Consider the following 24,613-nt stretch of genomic DNA (forward strand, 5'->3'; position numbering starts at 1 on the left):
AAAAAAAACAGGATCTGGTAAAAACAATCTTACAAGAGTTAGCAACGCCTCATTCGAGGATAATAAAAATGTTAACGAGCACCATAGATTCTTCCGATAACCACCATTGTTTCCAGAATCTACAGCGCTATCTACACAGAAAGTACATAAGGCGGATACATTAACCTACTTCACTGCAACGTTTACACTGCAGGGTGTGGAAATATTTACAAAACTCTTGAACTACTAGGATTGCGACTATGTCGAATATGATACAGGTAGACTACATACACTTACTACGTTGAAACAGTGATCTATGAAGCGTACCGCGTTAAATCGGTGGGGGTCACTCACCTTAGGCAAAGCATAGAAAAAAAAATGTTTTTTCATTTCATTTATTTTGATTCAAAGTTTGGGAGGACCCAAATCATATTATAAACCGTAAAATTGTTCAGCTTTGGACAAAAAGTTTCCAAGTTCATTACTATTTTAGATCCCTTTATTTGTTTTAGGTTGAATTTTTCTTGGTCGATGACAGTACTATTTTAAGGATCTGTTTCAAATCCGTATATTTCAACACGTTTTTTCAGTTCCCTAATCAACGCTAAACGGCATTACGTCACTCTTACATTCATTATCGCTAATCCGCTCGTTGATACTCATTCAGTAGCGTTAATTTTTTCGTTATGATATCAACATTGTGATCTGAACTAAACACGAGTTCTTCTAAGAATTAATCAAACTTGCAATTAACGGAAAATTTCGAATGTGAGCCGGCTCGCAGTAACCAGGGATTTTTTTTTACTTTAATGAGGTACAACAATAACTGTTTATGCATTCTCATGGCGGCTATGGCGCTTTCTTCACGTAGGCGGCCTTGGAAGTCTCCTCAGTTTGAGGCAGCAGACGGTACCAATAAGGGAAACTATATCAGACTGTGTAAAATCACTTCAAACCGTCTGTCATGAACGTAGACTCTAATTTAAATGCAACAGCGGAAATTGAGGGTGAAAATCCACACCGGATCTTACTTAAAACTATTTTGGACGATCGCCCTGTACACTACAAACGCACTACGTATGTGCAGAACTTTCTAATTTGTATTCAACAGTTTTCACATTAATTATGAATTTTAATGAACTGTCGTTTATCTCTGTCTACATGTGTGTACGCAGAAGTGTAGCCAGCTACAAGTTAATCGAAATATAGTAATTATTTTAAGGTTTAGCATTCTAAACTTTTAAGGATATGTTAATATAGGATTGATTGTAGGTATTATAAAAAACATCTCATAAAATTTGGTAAAGTTTTTGCGGTTATCACACAAATTTGAAGAGATGAAATGTACTTAAAAATATTAATTAAAAAAGGGCAGTTCTATATTTTCAATATGCCTCAATTCTATTTTTTTATTTTCAGGCTGCAAATTAAAAAAAAAATGTAAATATGTAACACAATCGGAAAACAAGTGTGTGTCCAATTTCTCTTGAAACTTCTTATCAGTACTGGTTACAAATATTTAAAAATAAAGTACGTATGTATATGTAATAATAAATTTAAATATTATTTATTTACATTTGTGTAATAAAATGATTACAGTCTTAAAGTTAAGTTTCGGCTACGTTCAAAAGGTCTTTGACGTCTTAAACAGGTAAAACAAGTTCATTTTGAATTATTATACAAGCTGGTCCACCTACAATTATTGTATGTCGCAAAGGGTGCTGTGAAAACAACCATTGAATTTCAAATGTTCTCTTAATAAACTTTTGGACAGTTGGGCCTATTACCTGAGGTACAAACCCTACAAAAAACTGAATATTCTTAACAATTCCGAAATATTAACTTTACTTAACTTTAAACTTACAGGAATAGTACAAGTTTATTTGGGATATAATTTAGTAGTACTAGTGAAAACAAAAATATAATAAGCAGTAACGTTCATTGATGGTGGTAGTGTAATGTCATTTTTGTAAATAAAAAATGATAAACCTGTTTTTTTTAGTCAATCTCTTGTAATCTTTTAGTACTGTGATTTTCGAGTTAACAGCAATTTTCAATATCTCTGCAGTAAAAAGATCAAGTTGTCTAAATTCGACATTAAATTTCTACCACCCTGTATGAAATTATGGCAAGGAAGCTTAGAGTTTTAGTTATGTCCCTTATTTTTATCGCTTTATTATTGTAAAATACACATCTTTTTGAATTAGGCAGTGCTTTTTTATTTTTTTTTTGAAAAAATTAAATATATCAGAAACGGTTAACTGCAAAAATAGGGAACCTTTATGAAAGTTCACCTAAAACTTGACGTAGAATCCAAAATTGCAATAATTTACATTTAAAATAACGAATATGGCGTCAAGTTTCGGTATAACCGGAAGCGTTAGGTGGACGCCATTATTCTAATTGAGAAAGGCATGCCCGAAAACACTATTGCCCTAATTTTCAAAATTAAAATCGAAGTAGTCTCTCAAATATGTCTAATGTCTCGTCGCAATGGGACACCCTGTATTATCGAAAACAGAATTATGGTTTTTCATTTCCCTAAAAATGCCTTAAAAAAAGCATGTGACCTGACCTACCGTAAAACTAATGTAAATGTAATAAAATTGCTCGTTTATCATATAAGGTGGTTCATCTAAACTAAGTCGATGTTAGAGGTCAGTGATACTGAGATTCAGAAAGTAGACACGGTGTTTAAAAAAAAACAGTGAAAAATACTTTTTATTAAAAACTTGAAACGATTTTAAAAAATATTTCCAATCAGACTGGCATTTTTGTATATTTAAAAAAGCAGCAAGAATAACTATTTAAAACATATAAATTAATTTTCTAAAAACACTTCAAATTTTTTTAATGTCACTTTCCTCGCGCGCGCGACTCGTTTGGACGAGCTTCCCCCATCACCAATAATTTTCCATATTTTTTAATGCAATTCACGGGAAATCGTAGTTTACGTCGTAAATTTTATTTTGCGAAAAATTCAAGTCTTAATGTTTATAAACAATTGCGCTACGATTTAAAAAAAAAATCTTATCTTGACTCCTGTTGATCAGTGCTTTTTTTAAATTTGTATTTTTTTGACAGCTATCCATTGAATCTATTTTCGGTTAGGTAGCATAAATAGCAACAGTTTTATTCAAATTGTTTATAAGCAAAAAACGCACGTTTTTTTAATGCACAATTTGAGAATGTTAATGTCAAAAAAACGGTGATATTTTTTAATAGGTCACTTAATTACGTCTTTAAGATTACAATGACGCTTTCAGAATCATGTTCGGTTGAAAATTAACGCCTGTACAGAGGCTTAAAGTTCATAACTCTTGGAGCCTCCGTTATAAACAAATTGAATTGTGCAAAAACTATTGCACCTACAGCGCCCACTTTTGGCATACTTTTAAAGTATGACAAAACCCTCAACTTGCCATAGGTTTTCTAAAATTTTAACAATAAATGCGATAGTTGTAAACAAATTTAAAAATGGGCACGTTTCTTGTTTTTTTGCAATAACTTTTTTGTTTATTAACCAATTTTAATTTAATAAGTCTCATTTTGTAGATAATTTTATTCCCTACAAGTTGTCTGTGAGTCACTTTTCCCTACAATTGATGGTTCTCCATGCAAAGTGAAAAAACTGTTAGCTATTAAAATTTTTTGACTCACGAGATGATGTATTATGTTCCTTTAGACAATTTTACAATAATCTCGCGGATAGGACTTTTTTCGAGTTTCTCTTTTATTTTTGCTAATTTTCCTGATGTACATGTAAATGTAATAAAATTGCTCGTCTATCATATGAGGTGGTTCATCTAAACTAAGTCAATGTTAGAGGTCACTGATACCGAGATTCACAAAGTAGACTCGGTGTTTTAAAAAAACAGTGAAAAATACTTTTTATTAAAAACGATTTTAAAAAATATTTCCAATCAGACTGGTATTTTTGTATACTATTTTAAAAAGTAGCAAAAATAACTATTTAAAACAAAGTTATTTTTATAAACACCCGAATTTTTAATGATCGGGGCTTCATCGGCATTGACATAAAAAAAAAATATATGGTAAACTCAAAACAACAGCCACCAATTCATATAAAAGCAATCTGCTTTATATAAAAAGCTTTTTCATACAGTTGGTTTAAAAAGATAATAGGCAAGTACATGTAACAGATTTCGGGTGCTGCCCGCTGACGGCGTAGACAAGAATTTAGGTGCAGTTTGAGAAACGAGTTATAATTCGATTCAAGCACTTAATTAAAAAAAAAATCTGACTACTCTCCTGGGGCGCACGTACTTTTAACCCTAATAAACAAACCCCCGGTTAAAGGTACCCCATTTATATATGAAAATTGCGCATCTAATTCTTATTTTTACAAGTTTGTTAAAAATAACCTCGGATTGATAGTTGTGTCAAAGTAATTTTACTATTTTTTTTTATTTTTAATTTATAGTTTTCAAAAAAAAGATGCTATAAATAAACACTGTCAGATATTTAACATCAATATGTAGGTACTTTAATTGATAACAAAGGTAATTCTAGTTTGTTTTATTCAAAAGAGAACATACAGAAGTTAGTTAAAAAATCTGAATATTTCTACAAGACACCACACATCAAAATGTTCTACTTTTTTTAATACGAATCTCGCTATTCATTATTTATTACATTAATCAATGAAAATGTATCTCAACAGCTCTCTGATATCAACTAATAGCATCATTAGATACCATTACCATTAGATATAACCTAAAACGGTTTGAACGAAATTCGAACTTTTACAACATTTTTTTTTTTTCAATCATTCTTACACTATTAATAATACTCCCGCAGGGCATTCGAGAACTCAGCCACTTTTTTAAGATTTACATCGATATGTCTAGCCACAAGGTAAACCCAACAGCAGCACGGGCATTTTCCATTTTGCTCGACATAAATCGTCTATGGTTACTCATTATTCCATTCATGCTCGTGATATCAACTGTGCCTGCGCCGGCCTTGACATGGGCAATGCTCAAAACCGTGACCGACTTTTTCGCGGCGAACTAGAGGATTTGCGACAATTGCTGGCAGTACCAGATGGTCTATTAACGGGGAATTTTTCACATAAATGCCTCGAATAGTGCATAAATTCAACTGTCTTTGCACATACGTTTTGCGGATATGAAAAAACTGACTTGGACTGTATCTATCATGATGCTTTAATTCGTATATCAATTGATTGTCATCGTTTCGGAAACATCGAAGTCAGTATGTGAATATAATCATAACAGTAGAAAAAAAGATGTTGATATAGACACAGGTGTGCCCCAGGGCTCCACCTTGGGTCCTGTGCCCTCTCTTTTATACGTCAATATTATAATGAAACTACTAGGACTAAAAATAGTCCAGACGGTATCTGTTTCAAAGAGTCCATATTTGGATGAATCGTATATCCACGGAGATTTTTGGCTTTTTGGCTTTAAAATATCACTAGAAATTAACATTTTTCTATGCGCATAAAAAAAACGTGGGCTTAACTTTTGGCGGCACAATATGTTTCGAATGAATCATGATCATTATTGTAAAAATCGGAAAAATCGTCAAAAATGGCGTTAAAAACATTACTTTTTAGGGATTTTTTTTGGGGTCTTTAAGTTGGGTATAGGACCTTCATACTTGGCTCAAGAAAGGTTCATGTTATGTAGAATCATCACACCAAATTTCATGAAAATCGGTTCTATAGATTTTGCATAATAATTTTGCAATCCAGATTTAAAAAAAAAATTGCAAATTTTCAAAATTTCGCACAGCAAAAGCCAAAGCCCTTAGATACTTGAAAATTTAATCACATATAAAAGGACTCCCAAGCTTTCAAACGCTTTTTGCAAAATTCGAATCCGGCAATTAGGAGAGCTCTGGAGCTTATTTAAACATTGGTCGAATTTTTGTTCTATAATTTTGTATTTTTGTAATATAACGAGTTAATTTCTCATTTGCTTATATTTTAAACAGTAAATAATATTTGAATTATACTTTAAGCACAAAAGAAATGATGATTAAATTAATAATTAATTAATTAATTACTCATTTTCCACATATTTTGAAAATAATTGTTGTTTAAACAATTTTAGAATATTTAAATACATTTGTTTCTAATCTTTGATAAACAGTATATAAGTTTACGCACTTACCTTTGATACAATAAAAAAATAAAGGTGATAATTAAAGGAAGTTAAAAGATAATTATCATACTGTTGAAAGACCAATAATTATTAATGATAAGCATTTGAAAATACGCTGATTGTTTTTTTTTAAATCGTGAAACATTAATTTAAAAAAAATCATGAAAATCGGACCTCTAGAAGCCGAGATATTAAAATGTTTAAGCGCGTCGCGGTTTTGAACTCGCGGATTCAATTTCGAGCAGGCCGAAGCGGCCGCGCTCTCTGCTTCCCCCACCACCACCTCCCGTACGATTTTCTTGAATTTCTCGCTTGCATAAATAACTTTAAACGCGTTTTAAAGTAGGTTGCCAATGAAGAAAAGTATTGCAAATTTAGACCAGGTAAGTACTCGGAATACCAAAGGTATTTTTCGAAAAATTAGCCCGAATGTCCCAGTACATTTAGTGTAAATGACGGTTAATTTTGATCGGCTATAATTACGTAACTAATTGACCAATCGATCTGTTTTTTTTTTTAAAGAAGCGTATAACTTTTAAAACTTGCTTTAAAAAATTTGATTTGATTGAATATTCACAAAGTTATTCTAATTGCTTATAAGTACAAAAATTCGACCAATGTTTAAACAAACGCCAGAACTCTCCTAATTGACGGATTCGAATTTTTCAAAAAGCGTTTGAAAGCTTGAGAGCTCTTCTATACGTGATTAAATTTTCAATTATCTAAGGGTCTTGGTTTTTGCTGTGCAAAATTTTGAAAATTTGCAAATTTTTTTCAAAATCTGGATAACAAAATTATTATGCAAAATCTATCCAACCGATTTTGATGGAATTTGGTGTGATGATTCTACATAACATGAACCTTTCTTGAGCCAAGTATGAAGGCCCTATACCCAACTTAAAGAACCCAAAAAAAATCCCTAAAAAGTAATGTTTTTTAACCCCATATTTGGCGATTTCTTCGATTTTTACAGTAATAATCATGATTCATTCGATTTGTAACTAGTCATGTTTTGTAAAAAATTTAATAACAAACATTATTTTCCTCTTCCATTTTCGCCTAAAATCAACTCTTGAAAAGATACATATTTAAATAGGAAGAAAAATATGACATTTTTCTAATTTTTTTAACATATTGTGCCGCCAAAAGTTAATTCCACGTTTTTTTTATGCGTATAGAAAAATTTTCATTTCTAGTGATATTTGAAAGCCAAAAAGTCAAAAATCTCCGTGAATATACGATTCACCAAAACCAAAACAGATACCGCCTAATCTAAAATGACTTCTTCCTTAATCCAGTGTAAATATTATTTACAATTCTCCAAGTCACACTGAAGCCAAAATTAAAAAAAAAATCACAATGAATTTTAATATGAACTTAAATTTCATATGATTGAACAGTTCTTGTACAATACCGCAGATTTCTATAAATAAATATTAAGTATTTACGTACATGCTCGCCAAAACATGTTCATGAAATTTATTTGTGTGCTGTTTGTTTGAAATAGTCATGTTAGCAAATGCGTTTAATCTTTATACATTGTGCGATGCCGAAAACACTAAATTTCGATTTCAGTCGAAAAACTGTACCACAGATTTACCTCAGCCCTTACTATTGGCCTTCGTTGGTACTGCCAACATAACAGCACAATAACCCGACCTGAATGCAAATGTAGTGAAACTTACCATACAAAAATTACCAGTTCACACGCTGTACCTACATTCTACGAACTGGTACCACGTAGTACCCTACCTTGAAGAACACCGATGAATCACAGCGTTAATTGGTTAATATACAGATGACGTAAATTGGAACGGCGTGGAAATTCTCGAAAAAACAATCGATCAGGATATAAAACTTATTACTGGAACTGTTTACTTCTAATATAATATTTGCTCAATCATAACTATGAATAAGAAACCTACTTGTGATGGAAAATAGTCAATAAAACGTCTTATTTAAGCGAAACAAGGCAAGATTATGCCACTTGAGTTACTTATTAGTGATTAGTATACAAGTATAATGAAAAGCTACCGAACAGCAACACGTCTAGCTGCAGTTAAATCTCAATTTTATGCTCAGGCGAGAGCAACGGTTATTACTGTTAATTTAAATTGTAATTAAGCGTGTGCATATCAAGTGAAATGCACGAAGTGTAATAACATATCATTAAAGCATAACTGCTTACTGAAGTAAAGGTACCTACGAAGAAGAAATGACATTTGTAGGTGTGGTAGCTTCAAAAATAAAAACATGTTTTGCTCTATTTTTGCTAATAAACTTTGACCCTTCACAACATATACTTTTATACGCCATAAACTGTAATTAAATGATGTTAAAAAAATAATTACGTGTTTTTGTGTGGAGCAATTTTGTCAAGATTAATACTTAGGGATTAATTAAATACATACATTGGTAGTTAAACTGCAATTCGAGATATAAAAGTAATTAGCAATTATTTACAGTAAATCCATATGTATGCGGTTATATCAACTAATTTCACAGAACAATCTACTGTATTATTTTACTTCCCTGTATTTTTTAAAGGAAATATTATCATGGCGGAAATATTTAACCTTGAGATCGCGAAGTTTTTCGATAAATGGCTTACTTGATAAAATTATAAAGCACTATCCGGTTTCAATTGTTTCTTCACAGGTTCCTATGACAAACTACAAAATAATTATAAGTGTAAAGTACAATTTTTTGTTTAATTATTAAAAATAATTCTTTCAAGGATACATTTTTAAAAAGGAAACTGTACGCCTCTTTTTTCCGAAATTCAAAACAGTTGAAATGACAACAAAAGAACTCATTTTGGAGGTATAGTTACCTAATTTATAATGTACGAAGTTAAAGTAACAAAACTATAATAATTAATTCGTTTAACTAAAATCGCGAATTCTTTTATTTGCAAGCCCTTAAATCAGTAAAGTTTTCTGCTATAGGTAAAAAATTATAATAATTTGTATACAGGGTGTTTCAGAAAGATCTCTCGTAAATACAGGGGGATGATAGTACGACAAAAAATAAGAATTTTTTGTCTTACGAACTATATGTCTATCTCCTCTTGTTTTCGAGATACAGAGCGACAAAATAAAATTTTTTAAATAGAGTTTTTACGAAAATTTCCAAACGGTGTGAAATATTTTTATGAAATTTGGTATTCTGGGGTTTTTAAGAATGCCAAATACGCGTAAAATTTACAAAGTTTATTTTAAAATGTAATATACATCTTAATTACATTGAATTGAATTACATTTATTGCATCAGTGTACCCAATTTCCATGAATGAAGTTACTTAGATAGGTTAAAAAAATTCAGATAATTTTTTTTTATGAAGGTAGTGGGTCGGTGTTTTTTCCGAAAATCTGAAACAATTAACTTGTATTTCAGGTCACAGTGTTCCTTGTGGTCTTATATGGTTATTGTCTGATTCACACAAATCCTGACTCACCCTGTGTAATATTCAAAGGAAACATGATCAAGACAAATCGTTTACAGCTGACGCAATCTGTTCCAATACGCCAACAATTAAATAAATTACCAGCAAGACAAATTTCACACGAGCTCAACAGTCGCGTTCACTTAAGACATGAATACACGAATTATTGGACATATTAACCGATTATACATCCTTGGTGAGCAGCAACGGTGTTATTAATGTTTGATACAGCTCATGAACAAATTTTTTTTCATCGCGACCGTTGCTTTGTGAGGTGCATCCGCAACAGGTGACCTTAAAGGTCGTTCCACACCCACCATAGGTAGCAAGAGCGAACGTGTATACCATGTTGCCAAGTCGTTCAACAATTCTTCACTTTTTTATTTGGTTTTTTAGAAACTGCAATTGTACAACATCTGATGGAGATTTTCGTTGCGAATTTTTGGAGCAACGTCTACTAACGAAGGAGGAAATTACGATTAAATAATTTTTGGTGTAGGCGTAATAAAACATAGACCAAATGGTGCAGCAATCAGGCTAATATAGTGGACGTTCGATGATATTATGCACGGGTCAACAGGGAGTTCCTATACAACAGAAATGAATGGAAACTTATGTAGTGCTACTTTCTAAAAATAATTTAATTAGCATTGTCCGTCTCGAGAACAGTTATTAAACAAAGCTCTTCGTATTGTACTCAACATACATAGAAATATTTTATAAGAGAATTACACATCTTCGGCTGACTTATGAACGAATTAACTTTAAAATGAGCAACAAAAAATATACTTTAATATTTTAAAAATGTGTATTTCAGTGGTCACGATGTTAACTAAAATTACTGGCTAAATTTTAATCACCCATTATGCGCCAGAAGTGAAAGAAAACCATGCCAGTAAACGTTTCATTTTTGACATATGTTAAAGATTAATAAAAAAAAATGTATTAAGGTAAATGCACATTGCACAAGTCATTGCCACTTTATAGATACCTAAAATTGCTAAAATAAGACTATTTATTCAAAAGTTGCATATGTCACACCATCTTGTGTGGAAACAAATCTGATTTTTCACACAGCAACTATTATAATGTATACTTTCTGAATGTGAATTAAAAAAAAATATTGAATTCCTATGGTACATTTCAAAATAATTCGATTTAATTTTGGCTTAACTTTATTTTTGTCTATGTGATGAAAATATGGCTCTAAATGTCCAGTTCATCTTTAAGGTGGCGACTGGTTAAAAAAAGTGGCATTATTAGTGTAGGTGAAATTTCATGCAAATACAAAAAAAAAACACTTTTCCAATACATATGGACGTTGTTATAATTACTTGCATAATAGTACGCTGTTTTCCACAGCTGCAAAAACCCATGGAGTTGCTTGGAACACTTCAAAAAATAAAACATACATTAGTGGCAATTATTAGAACATTTAGTGGCAGAAAATGTTTTTTTATGTCCATTAGACTATACATATAGTCTGTTTAGAAATGAATGAGAGTAATAAAAGTTCATTATGTATGCAAATCGTAAGTAAATGTAGTACTGGTGCTTATATTCAATATTTTTATATTATGTTTTATCTGTATAGATGAGGTGTACTTTTAACAAAACTTTGTGCAATCGGACTGTACTAAATTGTAGCAGGTAGCTAAAATTTAATCCCCGACAATCCATCTTTGTCTATGCCGCTTCAATTTCTCGGTCCATTCCTCTTATAAGTAAACAAAATAAAAACAGCATTTCAAAACATGAGGCTACTTTAAGCATCATAACCGGGTTAAGAGGGTTTTTAGTAATTCAAATAAAATTATTCAATATCATTATCAAAATATTTATTTAAATTTAATGAATAGACTTTTATTCCACACAAAAATTCAAATTATGGTGAGTAAATGTAGTGTTGTATAAATGTACAATAAAGAAAATAAAAAAGTAGGTATATTAAAATTCATCCTCTGAATATTCTGATGAATTATCTTCGTCTCCTAGATTGATAACGATAGGTTCCACAGTAACGTCAATTAAATTATCGAGTTCCCACATTTTCTCCTCTTCTTTTTGTACATGATGTATACATCTTTGCCAGTTATCTGCAGTTACTCGTTCCAAGGAGTTTTTTAACAAAATTTTCTCGTCACTTAATTTAAACGTCGTATTATTTCGCGCTACATCTCCTTTTTACCTGCACCCAGACTAATTCGATTGGGTTAAGTTCACAGTGATAAGGTGGTAACCGTAGTACCGTTATTTGGCGATTTGTTGCCATTTCATCGATAAAATATTTTTTCTGATCTTTATTAAGATTGACAAGTGTCAAAAGTTCCTTTTTTACCATATTTGTTTCAAAAGAAATGTTTTTTCCGGATAACCATTGAATTATATCGGCTTTCCTCCAAGCAGTCGTAGGTGTCCGCTCGGTCTACCGTGAATGATATTATCCATGACAATTACAGACCCCGGAGGAATAAGATCCAACATCTGTGTAAAATACTCTTCGAAAACATCTGCGTTCATGTCTTCGTGATAGTCACCTGTATTTTTAAATTCAAATAAAAGTAAACCGCCATCTACAAATACACTGGCTCCTGCTCTATGATGTATCCAGTAAAATATAGTAATGTACACCCATTACCTGTTACCCGATAATTACCTGAAACGAAATATTAGCACGCCCATGGCCAGTTCTTATCTCGGGGTTTTATTACTCTCTTTCATTTCGAAACAGACTATAGTTAAATAATTAACAAGTATGTTCTGCTTTGTAATACCACAGTGTGCATTTTTTTAAAACTTAGATAAACAATGCGTTTTTTTGTTCTAATGAATATCTAATTTCCATGTTTTCCTAACCTTTATTATATAAAGTCTTTCTCTTTGCATAATGGCAATATTACTTGTACAGATACACTACTTCCAAGTTGAGAAAATTATTGAGAATATGACAGAAACGACATGACTATTTGAATTATTATTTCAAAAATGATATTTTTAACGAAAAATTTGGTAAATAACTTGTAAACTTTGACTTATGCGAACGCCGTAACAAGAAATGTAACGTTTACACCCTGTATATTCCAGAACTATTAATCATCGTGAACGCTGATTTAAAAATAGACGAAAATACGAAATGTTTATTTATTCCGGAGATGCAGGTAGGCGGACCCGAATTTAAAATTACAAACCCATCAACTCACCTAATCCTATACGAGGCAGTCGATAAAGTGAAACTACAATAATTTATTTCGGTCGCGGACGTCGCTTTTCTAATAATACATATCGGCTGCATCCTGTTCGGTGTATACTTTATTCGTTACGTCCACAGCTACGTCACGGTAATTTCGTTCTACGGGGTGTCTAGTGAACACGAAAAATAAAAAAAAATCGTTTGTTAGGTAAATATGTATATCTAAAACCTTTCAACGATGTTTATGACCCAGTTTATCAAATGAAGTTTATTACGATTTAACAACATCTAGTATTGATAAGGTATGGGACAAGTGATTGGTCGTTGTTACTTAAATCCAGTTTAGTTGTTCTTTAATAAATCGATTTTAAGTCCAGCAACCGAGTTTAAAACTAAAATTCAGGTAAATCTTTCTATAGTCTTTCTGAAGTCAGTTGAATATGTATAAAAACGCCTAGCAATAAAATTTAATGCGTTTCATAGGCGTCCCTAAAAAAAGTTTTCTGCTAAAGGTAAAAAATTATAATAATTTGTATATAATGTGTTGAAAATTTCTATTATATGTTTATTTGGCCAACAACTTATTTTAATTAATTATTTATGTCCTCAAACAATTTTATTATATTGAGGTCAATTGTTAATAGGTGCCTATAATAAATTAAAATTACCCGAATCACACCAAATTCCGCATTACTGCATTGCACTGCTAGGGCATTTGTCGACAACTGAATTTATGTCCAGGTCGCTCAGTGCGGCTGTGTTTGTGCTGCGTTTGCCCGCGCCCTCATTCAACTGGGCGACCAGACCTATATATGGGTATGGGTGAATAAATATGGGAACAAGTGTTTCAAATATTTGAATACCGAGTTGCTGCGTCAGCGACCGAACCTGGTACATACTGTCAACTTTTTGGTTCTTCAATTGAGATCGGAATGACTTTTTATTTTGCAAAAAACTAAGTTCTCAGTATTTTGCAAGTTTTTTGTTAATAAAAAACTTATCAACATCCGGGCATTCTACTCAAAAAATTCGTGTTCTGCAGCTCAAAATACACAAAAAACACTTGGGTAACTCCATCTAAATAAAGGAGGCAATTGGGACCTCCCTGGCTACAGGACTACAGGTTGTCATAAAACTGTGGATTAATTTTAGTCAATTATTAAATATAAGTTCCTACAATAAATTTAGTAGTCTTTATCTAATTCTGTGGCAAAAATCACTATTCATACAAAGCTTCCATTTTGACCTTGTTTCAATTTGATAAAATCGAAGCATTTTTGTATTCATTATTCAAACAATAGCTGCTTACGCAGTATACACAGTTACCTTGACTTTTTATAAAAAAAATTATATAAACTACTGTTTGGGTATGATTTATAAAAGCCTAGGAAGATATTTCTCAACATCACACTATCTATCTAATTTTTTCGGTAAACACAGTCCAGTTTTAACACCGAACAAATGGTGTCCACAGTGTCAATACCAACAGCCGCGTGCTCTTCTACTTATCTTCCAAATTTAGTACCGAAACACTTGAAACTCCGTCGACGCCTCTCCATTACTACTTTTAATTAATCCTTCATCGTATATTTTAAATAACCGTTGAGTGGGTGTTTATGCAGCCTATGAAACTATTAAGAACTCTGGAAGCTCGTCACTGTGACGTATGCGTACACTGATATGCACTTAACCCCTAATATGTTCCAAAATAGAATCGACGTTAGACATTTTTAGTCTAACAATAAAACAACTCCGCCTATTAATATGTCAATCTCTTGATAAACTTTTGAAAAATATATTTTAGGTTTGGTTCTGAAATCTGAATAATGTGGACGTTAATTCAAAATATAAATTCGACAAAATGTTAAACGTTATACAAAATTCAAAACAAGGGCAAAACTAAATAAAAAAACATCTAATTCCCACAAAAACCAACATAATGAACCAACACCAAATTCCATGTCAAATTTAATGGTGGTATGATACAATTCTATAAAATTGTATTTCGTAATTTTTACTGTATTAATAAATTAATTTCCCTCCATTTACGTACGTCGTTACCTTACTTGAAAAATTGTAAATAAGTAAAAAAGTACATTCTTACTAAATGCAGTTTTCGAGAAAATTAGTTCAAAAAATTAACCTTAAATGTAAGCCGACTGTGCATCTTGTGCACGTGCGCTGTATGTCGCAGTGCAGTATTACTTAGTAGGCGTATAAAACTAATAGTATCGTGTAGCGTGTACTACGAAATAATAGTTATTACACCCCTACAATGTACAAAGGGTTCAGGCACTAAGAAACAAAGTTTTTCAGTCCCGTGTGGAATTTTGCCAGAGATTTCGACATTGAATAGCACAAAATTCGGAGATTTTACAAGCAAGGTGCTCTTTACAGATGAATTTTTACTAGAGAAGCTATACTAAATTTTCACAACATTCACTATTGGTGTGATGCAAATCCTCACGTTGTGTACAGAGGTCTCGGTTCCAGCAACGGTTATCAATGAATGTGTGGTATAGTGTTTATTAATTTTAAACGGGATTTGAATAAATTTCAGTATTTTCGAACACAAAGTTTAAATTACTTATTTCAGAAACGCCCTGTATAATATAATATCGTGCCACTGTACCATCTCATACAAACACTTGATTAGACATATTATGAGGGTTGTACAAATAAAAATGGAAAACACTACGCCTCATTAGATTCTGAAAATATAGTACCTAGAAGCAAATGACAAGTGACTTCAATCTATTTTCATCAGCGCGGTCTGTCAAATGATGATAAATTGGAGACATTACACCCCCTAAAACACCAATTAAGACCATCTAAAAGCTTAAATGAAGTCAAACTATGTTAACTATGTCTTAGTACTGAAAAAAATAACTTTTATCTGCTCCTAGTAAATAGTAGATAGTAAATAATAAATAGACTATTATATACTGTTTTTAAGGAGGTAAGTGGATTTTACCGTAGAAGTGGAAGTTGCTATGGACAACGGGAGGTAAGTGAGGTATCTTACCTCCCTAAGGAAAAAAGCGATTTCGAGTTATAAATGCATATTTTATTATTACATTTTATTATTAAGAATGCATATTTATAGTAATTGTACAGTTATTACATTTAGTAACATTTATAAAATCTGTATAATTATTCCCTTCGCGTAATTAATATTATCTGACTGATCCATTAAAATAGCCATGATGCGACGTACTACTAGAACCTGGAGTTGAAGTGTCATTGTAAAGAATCCTGTTGGCTATTTCATTTTTGTTATTTAAACTGTCAGCAACTTAACTTTCTGCAATTGTGGCTGATTTTCAACCACCACGTCTTTTGATTGCTAATACATCAACTCCTGTATTAGCCAGTAACGTTGCCGATGTTCTTCGGAATTAATGGCCTGTATATGTTTCAGGATGTCCTAGTTTCAAAAACTGTGCAATCTTATTAGGAATCATAGAAAGGGTATTCTTGCCGACTGGTTGGTTGTAACATCTACCTGCTTGATGGCGCATAAAAAAGCGTGAAATTTTAGTTTCAATTTCCAATCTAATGATATATTTCTTGAGAATTTCTAGGTGAGAAAAAGAATTCAGACGAGAAGTAATTGTAAACGTACGTGGCATACCATTTTTAGAATCTGGAATTGTAACTACAATAATGTCATCAAAATTTTTGAAACTGACGTTGTCCAAAGTAATTTTGCATAACTCATTGGAACGGCATGCTTCTGCAATGCCTAAGACGGCCACTAGAAAATTGTCGACTTGTTCTCTTGCAAAGACGATTGACTTTTTAGGTGTATAGCCGTCATTCTTACGTTTCTAAAACGCTCTCAGCTTGAGGTATTTTGATATATCCACGTTCTCCTCTATGAAAATAGTTGACTTAATAATTGAGTATTCACTCCACACTGGTGACTTTAAAGTTCTTGATTTCTCCATGAAATATGCTAGCAGTGACATTTCAAAAACACCAGTATTTTTGTTCTGGCACCGTTCTTTGAAATTTCTATATGTTCGTCTGTAGCACACTTTCGACTTCTCGAGTGATAAAAATTCGCAGGCAGCATTTGCTGCACTTTCTATTTGAAAAGCACTCAATAGAAATAATAATTCAAAACCAGCAAAATTGCAACATTTATGTAGCTTTGTTTATAAACGCCTTAGAAACGACAAAATCCAAACAACCAAGGCGACTTTGCAAGATTTTGAATAATGTCAAAATGAATTGATTATGAAATTGCATCAAATAAAACCGAATCTTTATTTCATGAACCATAAAGAACTATGGGAGCAGATAAAATGTTATACACCACGCAGCAGTTAAGTATAATTTATCAGTCTCGCTCCGCTCGGGCGCAAAATCGTCCTCGACTGGTAAATAATACTCCTTTACGGTGTAAATAACTATTTGGTCCTACAGTTCAACTTTAGCGTTTCTGGTAATGTAATGAATATCACCATTCATAAAAATCACCCATTCGATTAGACACAAATAAGAAAGTACTTCCAGACCACCGTACGTGTCACTCAAGCGCTCAGAGCTGGATTTACGGTGTAAAATGTCAGTTGGAATGCAGTTATGAATACGAAACGTTATGTAACATCGACTTATTAATACCTGCATGTTAGATAAATATTCAAATGTTTCCACATGAGCGAGGTTAGCGTGAATTAGAGGACTTTGAACCAACTGAATTAGATATGTGTGCACGGTAAATATGTATACTGTTTAAGAAAAAAAAACGATGGGGAAAAACTGTTAAGGCAATAAGTTTACTGGACGTAATGGTGCTAGTTGTTCAGTAGGCATGTTTAGATTCGTTTGTGGCGTAATAATATAGCACAGTTTTTTTAACTACTTAAATATACTGTCACAAATAAATATTGTTGTTAAGTAAATACGATTGTGTAAATTATATAAATCTATGCGAGTGGGAGCAATGTGGCAATCGCTAAAATCCATATTCGAAAGATGACCGATGACATTACTAATACAATTCATGCAAGTAACAAACGCGCGTACATGTTTTACAATATTCTAGGAACTTGAGTAACAGTATAAAAATAAAATAATCGAATTCCACTACAATAAAATTTATCGTTACACAGTTATTGTCTACATTTGTAACAATGGTCCTTTTATCTTATCGCGCTTATGACATTTTATTGAAATACTAGAGCCACCGGGTCTCGTGATTACGTCACGTTAATGTCTTATCGGATACGAATTATAAAATAAAAGATCGCGATACTCCTAGAATGTAAAGTGACAGCGGGTCGATTTGCATTCGTATGGCGTCTATCGGCAAATATTAATTTCCGAGAACAAATATGGTATTTACCCCGGCCAGGCAGTTGCGCAATTTTTATAATAGGAATAAGAAAAAATAAAACTGATAAACTGTTTAGAAGCTCACAAAAGTTTCGACAGAATCTGAACATAAATCAAGCTTGCTTGGAACCAACAGTTGAACACGTAACATTGCAATATTTTATACGACTTGATTTAAATACTCTCAATTGTTTTCTTGTTCAAAAATAACTTACTTTAATACTTACGGTTTATTTTGAGGCATATTTTGATTTCAAAGTAGTGCAATATGTTCCAAGGAAAATATAATAATGAATCTATAAATAACTGTACCAATTTCAAAAGCAAATAATTAAAAATACTTACTAAAATCTGATTCAAAATATTTTTAAAACCGTTTCAATTTAATAAAAAGTATTCGTTATAATTTTTTTAAATCACTATTTAGTGTGTGAATCTCAATGTCAATGACCTATGATCGACCTAATTTAGAATTGTACTGTCCTTATTAGGGTGACCCAAAAAAAACGAATATTTTTTTCATCTCTTATGAAAATCAGCTCAAAAAAAAATTTTCTTTTAGAGGTCGCTCGAAAACATTTGAAGTACAGTACTTTTAAAATTAAAATAATTATGAGTGACCTAAAATTAAAATATCGATTTGAAATTTTCAGAATCGAGAATTTTTTCAACTTGGAAAATAATAAAATAACGAGAAAAAAAATTCAATTTTTGACGATTTTGAAAATTTTTAAAAATCTTGAGCGACCTAAAACATTTTTTTTGTGATAATTCTTAAAACATGATAAAACATATTTTCACAAGACACGAAAAAAAAAAAAACCTTTTTTTTTGGGCCACCCTAATCCTTATATTACATATGGGGCAGGGACGCTAAAAAAGTTAAAACAGGATACTATTAAAAAATTACAAAATTCTGAATAAAATACTGTATTTACGTTTTTGCTTTCTTATTCAATTGAATAACCAACAACATACAAAAGCAAACTAAACCGGGATTGATACGCACGAACTGATAAACTTCAGTTTATCGGTTTATAAAAAGGTGTTTATAATATATAAAACAGATAATTTCATGACTTTCTGTGTGAAGTAGGTATTAGTTCTTACTAGAATTGAAATTAATTTGTCTCTAAAATCCCGGTGCGACACGTCCAATAGTTAATTAAGAATTAACATTATAAAAAAGTTATTTTGGGAACAAAGAATAAAAATAAGCTCTAATGCAAAAAAGAGCGAATTCCCGAGCGGCTTTTGCCTGATATTGGGACAATTTGTTTATAACAAAAAAATATAGGAATTTGTTTATAACAAAAAAATATAGGAGTATCTTGGTATGTCGTGAGCTACACTGTAAATAAATATGAAAATTTCGTAATAAAATCTAATCGTAGGCGACCTATGACGACGTCACAATTTGCCACGCCGACTTTGAGCAAAGGTGGTATTGCCCCTGCAAAACTGGTCTTCGTGCCGTTGTTTGTGTATTCCAAATCACATTGCCACAGTTACATCTACGTAGACGTTTTTTTTTTACTAAATATTGACAAGTAGACGTTTAAACACAACAAACTTATCTATTAGTATTTTTTTTTATGTAAACCGGCCACTTCAAATACATCCATCATTCGTTATCGCGTTTCAGAGTTATATGTCAATTCAACAAAAGGGTTTCTGTGTTATTGAATAAGTAAACAAGTTAGGTACAGTTTGAGGAGTACAATGACGACTGTTTTGTAAATCTAAGTATTCCCAGAAATAGGATTAACTACAGACTATTTTTTTTTAATGATGTATTTGTCTCAGAATATACGCTATTAAATAATACTTGCAATAATAGCTAGCACTTTAGAGAAACTACACTAATGGAAATATAAAGTAACCTAGTGTTTTCTAGCGCCAAAAAAAGCGGCTTCTTTGTTGGTATTTTGAAGAAAACTAATTGTCTGCTGTTATCTAAAGAATTGGAAACGTTCACAAACGAGGTTCAGTGTATTTATTCTCGATTGTTAAGTTTTATAAAATATATTTCACGACCGGTCCATTTTTTTTAAACTGACAGTCGTTACGTTTCCAATTCAATAGGTTTCATAGTTCATAGTTTTGCATTGGTACTCACCTTTCTGTAGAGCTTGACCCAGGTGAGGTCACCCTTCGAGTCTGTATATTGTAGACCGAAGAACCAGACCTCCCTGAGACCGATGGTCTTGACCACCTGGTCGAAGAGCTGTTTCCCGGACGTCGTCTGCTGGATAGCGAACTCCAGCTCCGCGTCCATTGTAGTCACCCTGACGTTCATCTTGAAAAAAATAATAATAATAATTAATGGTAATAGGTGTGTCAATAAAGAAGTTAAAACATTTGTTATAAAGACTGGAATAGTTATTAATTCTAAAAATGTTCCTGTATTCTCAAAGAACATTCAAATAAAATATCCCGACTTGAAAATGGAAAAATTTATTTCTATAAAAGCCATTTGACGAAGGTCTTCGATGATGGAGATAGATGGCGTTGTAGTCAATAACAATTATTCTTGCGAAGGAACTTTGAAATTAAATTCCTTACCTTAAATTTTAAGTAAATTAATTAAATATAAAGAAATCTCGAAAAATGGGTTGTTTTTGACATATAACACGACCTGAATTAAAGATACACAAAACTAATAATTTTAGACAATCAAAATATATTGATAGCTTCATATCGACTGTCAATAAGCAAGGATAACCAACAAAAATGAAAAAGGTGAAATTATTATTAATTTGTTAAGTTCTCGATCTGACAATGTAGAAAATCTTGTTATTTAATTTTAATAGTATCAAGTTTAAATACCGTATACGAAGCCACATTACGTGATCTTATAGCTTTTTGGCAAAAATCAATGTTAATTAATAGAGCAGTTTCCTTCGATGACTGTAAAAACCTATGTATGAATTTTTTCAACCACCTTTTGACTTACCGAGCTTAACCGAACTCGGTATCGGAATTAGCGACCCCAAAAACCCATGAGTACCTGAAACCGATGTTTTTTTCAAACTAAATGTTAACCTGTGAACTTATTTGTAGCCAACAAGAATCTACAAAATTAAAATAAGTAATAACAGAATAAACGTCACATCTCTAGCTAGGAAGGCAGACAAAACCAAACAAATTTAAACCATCCAAACTGAATAGGAAAAAAGCATTAAGTTTTGATAACTAAAAAATATCCATTTTTCGAAATGTTAACTAGAAGTAATTGAAGTGAACTTTATACCTATTAATGTGTTCATTTTTTACTTGTTTGCGTTTTTCAGTGTTATATTTTTGGGTAGACAAATAACCCTTGGCCGATCCTTTAGGAGCAATTTAATTTTTATTACAGACGGCGAAATACCCAATAAACTGTGCCACAAGCAAACAAATTAAGATTTATAACTAGGCCAAACTCTTAAGATATTTCCTATTCGCACAACGGTGATCTAGTTATAATTGTTCTTAGATCAGAAGTTATCAATGAGCTGTCATAAATATAACATAAAAGGCATTTAGCTCAATAATACTATGACAAAAGCGATAAAATTTAAAGAATCGTAAAATGAAACTGGATTATAGCTATAACATTTTTTATTAATCCATGAAGCAGGGTATTGTCATATCAATACAGGTATCGTTATTGAGACAAATAAAAAAATACACCTCACATAAATAGCAGCCTTACAAAAACGCAATATTTTTAATTCGATATGTTTAGTTAATATAAATAACATATTTATATATCCAACCCAAGTAGCTTTGCTAATTGACTTAATTTGAGTTCCAAGAAACGTTCAGCTTTCACCAAAACCGACGACAGGAAAAGTCAGACGGTTCGTAGGAAACAGTTATAACACTTGCTTATTTTTTAAGTATTGTAATAATAGCAATCAATATTCCTATTATTATGAAATGAAAACCATCGTGGTTGCTTTGAATTAAACCTCAGCTGTTCAGACGGAATACGACAGCCAAGTGTTTATTTGCCCTTGAGATAATGTAATTTATGAGTATATACAACCCGGGATGACAAAAAGAGAGGGTGTTCTTTGTGACAGTGGTACCTGGCCAGCGCCAGAATAAGGTTGATTATTATAATATGTGTGCCAGCTTGAATACATTTGTTTAATGAATTGTGAATTTGTGAGTAATATGTAATACTAGTTAATGTTTTTGAAAACCCTAGGGCACGCCACGTGTTCCCGGTCATATCGCTGTAGTTCCTTCGAAGTGTTGTTAAGTTCTACGGGGTCTTACATGCGCTTCGATTGACACATACTGGGCGTAATTGAGGTAGGTGGCATAATAATAGTGTGACTCACACACCAGGTAGTTGGGATGCTTACTAGTTGGCGTCCAGGGGAGCCTCGACTGATTTCAGCTAGTTGTTGAAGAAAGAATGATACATATTTGCTAATTCATATAATGGAAATGTATGGAAGGATATACCTTGAATTCTAAAGTTAGGGGGGAGTGTAACACCCCGGTGAGTTACCTATTTATTTTTTTTTATTGACAGAACAGTAACTTTGTTATTTGTTTCATATACACTCTTAATTTCTGGCGAATGACGCGGCTGTTGTTGAGATAAACTGCTTTGTGATGACCCATGTATAAAAGGTAACAATACCAACAATAACATCTATTTTACACACCAGTTTATATTTAGAGGCAATCGAATAACCTCTACGACACGATTACGTAATTGACATAATGCGCTATAATTAATAATAATTCCATCCTTCTGGACGCAACATGTCTTGTTTTCTGTCTTATTAAAAGAGATATCTGATGTTGGCAAACCGACGGTTGGCATAGAAAGTGACTCACCAAGCAACCAACTTTTTTATGGTAAAATTATCGCGACATGTTGCTGGACGAGATGCCGTTGAACGCTGTTTAAATTTATATATATCGAGTGACTCATCGATATCGGACACAATTAAATTTCATGAGCTTATTCCAGATCTTTTTTTCAGATGTGCTCTTCGTGAGCGACTCCGGTACTTGAGAATCGGCTTCTTTAAACAGCGACCGTTAAATTTTATAGTTTTTCTTGTTTATAATGTGTTGGCTGTGTGACAGTCTTACAGTTCTTTAGTTCATTCCCGGAGTCGGAAGAAAATTCCACCGAAGTATGAAACAAAAATATAGTCCGGTCAAAACAGACATTTCAAATAACGAAAATTCCGACAGAGCCAAATTTTGGTGGAGGCCTTGGGTACACCATTAGAAATAAAGTTCGAAAGTCCACATCGATCCCATGTGTGTTAAAAATGTTATTCGGGGTCAAAGGTCAAAATTTGAGGTTGAGATCTATAATTTTTGTCTGGGGTACTTTTTTGATATAACTTACTGTTTTCGAAAAAAAAAAAATAAAAAAAAAACTCAAACTTTGACATTTGACCCCGAATAACTGTTTTAGCACACATGGGATCGATGGGGACTTTTGACACTTTATTTCTAATGCTGTACCCAAGGTCTTCACCAAAATTTATCTGTCGGAATTTTCGTTATTCGACCACTATTTCTATGACTAATTTGACCGGACTAATAATGTCCTTTACCAAATTTGTCATGGTGTAAAGAAAATTGATCTTTGATAGTTTTAATATTTTCATAATCTTCTTGTTCTTAGTCGTAATTCTGTTTCGATAACAAAGGCGTAAAATAATCTAATCAATGCTGACTTACACCATAGTCCCCTTCAATGGCAAAAACTATCACAAATTTTTAAATGGCAATGATTTTCAGTAAATACAATCCTGATCTCTGAATTTATTTATGCAAAATGTTATTTTCCATATTCAAATAAGCTAATAATTTCACTACAAGAAAGAAGACTCTTCTTATATCTCTATTGATTCCTAATAAATTATTAGAATGTCTCCAGCAAATCAGAACCGTGAAAAGCACTTAACCTACTGACTGGACAACATCAATAGCTATCTTCGACCAGCGAACCAATAAATCTTTGTAAGAAATAACGCACTTTCACATCTGTTATTAAATTAACTGACAGATCGGAAGCTGCAATCTCCTGTAAATCGATTCTGAAAGGAACTGCTTATCGGAGAACCCATAAATTTATTTAAAAATCTGAAATGCGATTTGATATAGCTCATTCAGTTTATCGTTTTTTTTTTTTGCAAAATAAATTGCCTTCGACAGCGTTATCAAAGGTGTACTTAATTTATTAGGCGCATGCTAATTGCAATGTTTTCAATTTTATTAGTACCTTCGATACAGCAGCGTTTAAGTATGTTCCACGTAAATTATTACATAGCTATAACCTTGAGTTTTTGCTAGGAATAATTCTATGTTACGTAAGGAGCTCCTCGGTAGAAGAGTACAGTAAATATTTAAAATTGGAAAACGTGACATTTTGAAGAATATTTTTTTCAATTTAAGTAAAGTAAAAACCTATTATTAAATATCTAGATAAACGCTGTTCAATGGGCTTAAGGAGGTTTATCGGGTACGGAGGTACAT

The 24,613-nt window shown here is 32.2% G+C and overlaps 1 protein-coding gene across 2 annotated transcripts in view; it reads right to left on the reverse strand.

Annotated features, from left to right (window-relative positions):
* The window catches only part of LOC108903196 (moesin/ezrin/radixin homolog 1), a 76,402-nt gene that overhangs the window by 34,443 nt on the left and 17,346 nt on the right, over positions 1 to 24,613 (reverse strand). For both annotated transcript variants that reach the window (XM_018705287.1, XM_018705286.2), the window contains one exon: positions 20,229 to 20,408. In XM_018705287.1, coding sequence (XP_018560803.1) covers positions 20,229 to 20,408 — 180 coding nt within the window. The remainder of the gene's footprint in view (positions 1 to 20,228; positions 20,409 to 24,613) is intronic.

This window comes from Anoplophora glabripennis, unplaced genomic scaffold (assembly GCF_000390285.2).
Source record: "Anoplophora glabripennis isolate ALB-LARVAE unplaced genomic scaffold, Agla_2.0 scaffold105, whole genome shotgun sequence".
Classification (NCBI taxonomy): domain Eukaryota; kingdom Metazoa; phylum Arthropoda; class Insecta; order Coleoptera; family Cerambycidae; genus Anoplophora; species Anoplophora glabripennis.